Genomic DNA, 7549 nt, shown 5'->3' on the forward strand with positions numbered 1-7549 from the left:
CGGCGTCGGGGCTTGGTCGGCACGAGCGTCGAGGAAGGAGCTCCGGCCATGCTCCATGGCGCTGCGGCTCCTGTGCGAAGAACCAAAGAGAGAGGGAACCGGGTGAGAGAGAGAGAGGGCAACGAGGGAGAGAAGGGAAGGAGAAGGCCGGAAGGGAGGCAGGGGCGCGCAGGGTCCTGCTGCAGGTGGTCGCCGGCTACGAGGGGGTTGGTCCGGTTAGAAATTCGAGGAGGATTTTTGGATTTGGGGAGGATCCCGAGGTGGGAGATGCTGGCGGCGGTGGGATGGGACAAGGGTCCTAATTTTTAGGGTTTGTCCAAATAGACTAGGAGTGGAGTATATATATACCTCACAGACTAGGTTAGGGACTACCTCGTCCCTACGATCGTAATCGGACAATCGCGGATAAAATAGCTAGGGAGTCCAAAAAGGAAAACGGTGACATTTTGTAGATGTTTGGGGATGATCCGGACACAACGATGACGACTGCTCGGGTCGGGTCCGGGACAACTTCCGGACGCGCGCGAGGGGTTCGGTGCACTGTGTAGAGAGGGTTTCGAGGCCTGGCGGTTGACAGCGGACTGTGCAGAAAGCTTTGGGTTGAGAGAAGAGAAGAGAGATGCAGCCAGGCAACTGTTTCCGGAGAGCGAAAACGTCCGACGTTAGACCGGCTATACTGCCGCTATAGTAATCCGTTGGGGCGTCAAACGAACTCCGAATGCGATGAAACTTAACAGGCGGTCTATGTACACTAAAATAAGACCACATGCCAACTCTCATCCCATTCCGAGAACATTTCCCGGCCACTTATAAAATAATATTTCGGACATGCCGCGGACGCGTGCAAGTGTGTCTGGGTTCAGAACGGACAATGGGGAGAATTGGGATACCCCGGACGAATGCAAGTTTTGAAAACATGATGATGCAATGCACATGATGACATGATAAGATGCAACACGCAAGCAAATGACAAGAGCACAACAGCGAATAACTGGAAGACACCTGACGCATCGGTCTCGGGGCGTCACATTCACCGACCCGGCGGCCTCGCGTGACAGGCGGCCCCTCAAAGCTGTCGTCCACGCGCCGGCCCGCCCGTCGCCCTGCGCCGGCCGTCACCGCCCTGCTCTGACCGGGACACCTGCATCACCTACACCCGGCGGCCTCACGTCATGCGGCGGCTAATTATAGCCCCCGCTCGCGCGTCGGCCCACCAATCGATCCACGCCACCCGTCTCCACCGCGTCTGCATGGCGGCCCTGCGGTTTGCCTCGTCGGCTTCGTCCCCGGCTGCGTCAGGCCCATCGGCTACCTTGAGCTCGGGCGCCGCTGCTCCATTGGTCGCTCGGGTCCCGCTGCCCTGGCGTCGGCGCTGCTTTGGTGGACCGGGTGCCGGTGTTGATGTGCTTGTTCACACGTTGTCCCACGTCGTCCATCGTCGCCAGCTTCATCTTGGACTCCGCCACCATCCCGTCTCCATCGAGCGGTGTCCCCGACCTCGCGCGCGATCGGATTGATCACTCGTCCGCCGCCGCGATCCGCCTCATCCACGCCGTGCGACCGACCTGGCCCGTCGGTTGCGCGCGCCTCCGCCGGCCCCATGAAGACTGTCCCGAGTTCAGTGCGCCCCTCTACCGATCGAGCACCGGGCTACCGCTGCGTCGCCCCATTAGGCCGCAGCGCCGCCGCCCTGTGGTTCTTCTCCCGGTTGCACTGACCCGCGTCACCGCTGCGTCGCCCCTTCGTGTTGTAGTGCCGCGTCCCGCGGTCCACCGCCGCCCCGGGGCCGTCCGCTCCAGGCCGTCCCCGTGGCTGCACCGACCCTCGCACCGCCGCTGCGTCGCCCTGTTGGGCCGTAGCGAGTGTGACACGTGGTCCACGCCGTCGTGCCAAGGCCGTCCCCGCGGTTGCACCGACCCGCGCTCCGCCGCTGCACCGCCCCTTCGGGCTGGAGCGCCGTGGCTCACGGTCCCTACGACCTCGCCGAGGTCTTCCGCCGTCGCCCTGACCTGCCCGCCGCCGTTGCGTCGCCCCTTCGGGCCGTAGCGCCGCGGCCCGCGGTCCACCGCCGTCCGTGCGCGTTGACTTCTCGTGGTATGCGCCGCGCCGCCTTCCTTGGCGCGGGAACACCATCGTCCGCGCCGGTCTTCGTCACGCTGTTGGGTTCTCCTCGCCTATTTCGAGCACCGCCATGGCGCTCCTAACTTAGCCGCCGCCGCTTTTCTTCGGCTGCCGCCGCTGCTACCCCCGTAGCCGACGCCGCCGCCCGTCCACCTCCCTTCGTCTTCGTCCAGCACCAGCCTGTCGCCAGCGTCGCCGTCATCTACCCCGACCACTTCATCTACTCTGACCACCGTTGGTGACATCGGCCCCGTGCCGATGGACGCCGCAATCGTCGTCGAGTTCTTCTCTGTCGGCCTCTCCGGCTTCTTCGACATGGCGTACAGCTCGTACAGGTCCCAGTCTCCGCGTGCCCGGTGCTGGCAACACCGCCGCGCGCCTTCGTCCACGACGTATCCCCAGGCCTGGCAAGCCTGGTGCGGCGCTCCGTCAACTTCGTCTTCGTCTGTCTACGCATGCCGAGTGTTGGCAACACCGGTGTGTGCTTTCGTCTACGATGTGTCCCCGGGCTTGGCAAACCCGCCACCACGCGTCGTCAACAACATCTCCTTTCCGGCGCACCACTACTTCGACACCACTGCGCCCATACTAACTCGGCGCCCCTTGCGCCCGCGGCTCCATGGCGACTTCCTCGACACCGGCCACCCGACTTGACATCGACCACGGCATTCTTCGCATGGCTACCTCGACCACGGCTCCACCACCCACGCTCTCGGCTATATCGACAAACGGCACAAAGAGCTACCGCCTGCTTGAGCAACCTCATCGGTTTCCACTCCAACCACGACTCCGCGATGCATCGACCGTTACCACTGGGGATGTTGGGTATAATGTTTGTAGGAAAGACGAGATAGACTAAGATTTGTTCTGGCTTGTCTTGTACTCCAAGTAGATAATTGTACTCCTATATATATGCCCACGAGGCTCAAGCAATACAACAAACTATTTCCACCAAATCCCTCTCTCCCTTCTAACACTAAATATTCGTCCAGTTGTTGCTTTTTTCAGACCATTTGTTGAGATAATGATGGTGTTTAGGGTAAACTTTAAACTGTGGCACCCCCAAGCCTGCAATTCTAGGTCGGGCCACCCCTGGATAGTGCAGGCCAAATCCTTTTGGCTACTTACAATAGAGAAAGAACAGGTGAAGCACTGGGACTGAGTAGAGCCGCGATGTTATCTCCTCAGTTTCTTTGTTCGTTTATCTCCTCTCAAGGTTACGTCTAGTGATTATAATCTTGTTATTGAGACATTAGTCAGAGGAACACTTGCCCTCTACTGGTGTTATCGCCAGAGTTATCCGACAGCAAGGATCACCGAGCGTCAGCGGTTGCAAGCATGGACAGCAAAGCATAACTTGAGAGATTCAGTGGCCACAAGCACAATGAGACTGCCAGGTTTAACATCTGTACATACACAGTTTGGCACTGCACATTCATTCGTCTCCACGGCTAGAAACATGCCACTCCTGTCCTGATCTATCCACACTTCCATCTCTGAGGCTTGGCTGTTGCCTGTAGCTGTAGGTCACGGCATCCGACCGACACCGGCCACAGTTGAAAAATCCAATGAACATCACTTGTGGGATATTCTAGCATCGGAATAAATAGATGCCACTCCAGTGTGTCGGTCCAGATGTTCAGTTTATCGGAGTATACTAAGTTTTACTCATGATTCAGAAAATGCTAGCACTGTTTGTTTTCCTATGTAAAATCTCACAAAACTAAAAATGCACCAATAAAAATGGACGGCTAGTATCTACGTCGTCAGCTTAGAAACAGCATTGTACCACAGCATCAAATGCACGATGCTGCTTTATTATCAAAAGCATAAGCAAGTCTTCAGGTTCATCACCACCAAGCGAACAAAAATAACACAGCAAACTCGGAACATGTCTCAACAAAGAACAAATTAAAAACAGTTCATCTTCATCACATTTCACAGGAAACGAACAAGGCAGGCGCAACTCAGCGCCCTGCCAACAGCAAATCCTCTCCGGAGTTCAGGTCCACTGCAAAAACTCCAAGCCTTTCTTCTCATCTCCGCCTCACTGCAGCTGTTCACGGAACACCCTCAGTATGTCGGCGAACGTGACGATCCCGGCGAGACGGCAGTCATCCTCCTCGTCGAGAACCCACAGATAGCTCACGCGGTGGGCGAGGGCCTGCACCATGACGGCCACCAGCGAGCTCGCGGGGCTGCACACCACAGGCTCCTCGGTCGACCGGCGCCCAAAGCTCCCCGACGACGGGCGCCTCAGGTGCGGCCGGCCGGTGTCGTCGTCTGACGACGAGGAAGAGAGGGAGAACGATGTCATCGTCTCGTCCTCCATCAGCTCAAGCATGGCGTCAAGGCCCTTGGCCTTGAGCCCGGTCTTGATGGCACACAGGATGTGCTCCGGCGGCGAGCCGAAGTAGTCGATGTATGCCATGAGGTCGGCCGCCGAGAGCGTGGCGATGGCCGCGGCTGCCGTCTCGTCGCAGGCAGCCAGGTGCGCGGTGGAGATCTCGCCGACGAGGTGGCCGTCGGCGCTGACCACGGCGACCGCGGTCTCCGCGGCGATGGCCCGGCGGATGAGGGGGACGGCGGACAGGGCTGCCTCGTCGGGCCGCACCGACAGGAAGTCGGGGCGCACGAGGCCAAGGGAGGAGACGGAGCGGGCGGCGACATGGTAGAAGAGGGAAATGGAGTTGAGGAAGTAGCGGACGAGGTCCTCCTGCGTGAGCCAGCAGAAGTCGCCGGTCACGCCAGCGACACCGCCCAGCTGCTTCTTGCGGCCGCCCGAGCGGAGCGGGACGGCGAGAACCTGCGCGCCGCTCAAGATCTCATCAAGAGCTTCCAAGACACTGCAGGAAAGATCAGTCACATGCATCAGCAAAACTGAACAAAATCGAATTCATGATTTATTACAAGAGGGCGAGAAAAATTCCTCAGATCTAATGCCAAAAACAAAAAGGTAAGCATATTCCGATGCCACGGACATCAAAGATCCTTAATAAAAAGTTGCCGTGTTTTTTTGTCCAGGATTCGTTCAAAAAGCGCAATTTCTGAACCACATGTAGGGCAAGAAAAATCTCCGTGGAAGCGACCGAGCCTGTCGACTACTATCTCACAAGGAGACATGGGGAATGTCGCGATCGGCATAGGAAGACACGGGGATTGGCACCACAAGATTGTCCCAGATGCGTCGGACGATTTGACACGAGTTGCCCCCCTTCCTTCTTTATCAGATACTACTAGCCACTCGTTCGAATCGCCACGCATATCCCAATTCTAGGCCAAATTCTCCACGCAATTCGATAAGAATCGTCAGATTATGCACCTATATGTTCCTCCTGAAACGCTTTTTTTTATTTTACTACAATGGGGAGAGGAACATGGCATATCTCAAACATCAAAATATTATTTATATATTTTTAACAAAATTATGATCTTTCCCTCACAAAAGCTTTTCAATTAGATCTTGACTTGAACCTTCAGCAAAACTCCAATCTTGAACAGGCGTCCGCAAAGGCCAAAGACGCGTACGTTTCAACGAAAAAAGTAACGGAATCACAGTAAATTAACCGAGAGCGGGGCCAACAAGAGGGGAAGGGCCGAGGGAGTACCTGGAACGGGGATCTACGCGGCGGACCTCGCCGGCGCCGTCCTTGGGCAGGAGCGCGGAGACGGGCCGGTCGAGCGCGGCGGCGGGGCGCGCGAGCGCGTCGGGGGAGGAGCAGAGGAGGCAGAGAACGTCGGCGAGGCCGGCGCGTCCCACCACGGCGCCGCGCGCCGGGCCGACGGCGATGCAGGCGGCGGCGGCGGCGCGGGGCCCCTTGCGGACCGTGGCGGCGAGGTCGCCGGCGGCCGCGGAGAGCGGGAGCGACCTCACGGCCGGCTTGCCGATGCAGAGGTCCGACACGTCATTGGCCAGGAGGCTCACTGCCATGCACTCGCGGGCGGACGCTGGGCCGGTTTCGAGGACGAAACCCTCACGCGGCGTGGGAAGGGGAAATTTTTCCGACGGGAGGACGAGGAGAGAGAGAGGCCGGGAGGAGGACGAGAGGCGAGGGGGGATCTGGATTTTCAACCACGGCAGGCGGGTCGGGAGGGAGTATATATAGGCTTTGGCGGAGCGGGGGACGACGGTACGCGTCTTGCGGCAGCTGCGCGCTTATGACGGGTAGGGTCGGGCGTGTGTCGGGCCCACCGGGAAGTGATAAGGGTCGGAGCTGCGCGTGGTTGGTTTGACTGTAGCCGTGGTTTATGCGGTGGTGTCATGGTGTGGATGAGCTGTATTCCAATCCGCTCGCGGCTCTGATTTAGTAGAACCTAGCTTGAGTTTGAGCCGAGCCGAGCCGAGCCGAGGAGAACTGGGCTTGATTCCAGAAGATATGCAGAGCAGTGGTGCATCTTGCCCAGATTCCAGGACATATGCAGTGCAGTAGTGCTCCCGTAGCCAGCGAATCTAACCGGCCTTCTCCTAGTCAAAAGAGCACAAGTTCAAGATTTTCTGGGTTTGTTTTTGGGTCATATGATGCTTTTTTACAGTATCTTTGGTTCAGATTCGATCTACATAGCGATCTCCTCTAAACAATACGGTATTTAGTACCTTCCCGTTCCTATTTTTAAGATGTCTTCACTTTTTTCCAAATCTGGTGTACATAGACGTGTTTTAGAGTGCTTGTTTACTCATTTTAGTTCGTATGTGGTCCCTACTAAAATATTTAAAATGTCTTATAATTTGGAACATACATGGTAGTAGTATACTATTACCTCCGTCATAAAATTCTTATCTTAGATTTATATCTAAACAAATCTGAAATGAAAATTTGGAACGAAGGGATGCTATACATACAACATTGAGTTTTGTATACTATTCGTTGCGGCATTTCGCCTTTTCAATTCACAACGCGTGGACGAATCTGATGCTTTGTCAAGTATGCACAGAGTAGTTTGTGTGTGAAATTTGAGATTTTGGATCATGAGTTCTTTACATGATGATTACAAACAGCACTCAAATCTATAATCTCACTAACGTGGAGCACGACATATACATGATCATGAACACACTATCAACCCCGCAAGCGCCAATTGGATCAATGACAAGATTTCATGCATGTGGCATTTTCTCGAATACGCAAAGCTTGTGTATCATTGCATTGATAGAAGAAATAAAATGAGTACAGATAGGGGAACAACACAAGACACGAACGCAGACAGGCGTGAAAACATGATGGCCAGAGCAGAAAGAAAAGGGATGCTCGACCCGAAGAGAGGATACATCACAGCTAAAACCTACCAAATCTGAACCAAGAATGGCAACGCCGGACCAACTTCAGCATCAACATCTCAAGAACCAAAACCGGAAATAACAGAGTGAGCAAGATGGCGCCTTCAAGAAGGAGGACGACGTCGAGACGCCGTCGCCATCCAATCCGGAGGA

At 55.9% G+C, this 7549-nt stretch overlaps 1 protein-coding gene across 1 annotated transcript; it reads right to left on the reverse strand.

Moving 5' to 3' along the window:
* Window positions 1-3887: 3887 nt before the first annotated feature.
* On the reverse strand, window positions 3888-6200 carry LOC125556406 (CBS domain-containing protein CBSX5-like). The gene is made up of 2 exons (XM_048719150.1): window positions 5730-6200; window positions 3888-4967 (listed from the first exon to the last, which is right to left on the reverse strand). The coding sequence occupies exons 1-2, from the start codon at window positions 6050-6052 to the stop codon at window positions 4169-4171; spliced, it is 1122 nt and encodes a 373-aa protein (XP_048575107.1). The 5' UTR covers window positions 6053-6200; the 3' UTR covers window positions 3888-4168.
* Between the last annotated feature and the right edge of the window lie 1349 nt (window positions 6201-7549).

The sequence above is a fragment of the Triticum urartu genome, chromosome 1 (assembly GCF_003073215.2).
Source record: "Triticum urartu cultivar G1812 chromosome 1, Tu2.1, whole genome shotgun sequence".
NCBI lineage: Eukaryota > Viridiplantae > Streptophyta > Magnoliopsida > Poales > Poaceae > Triticum > Triticum urartu.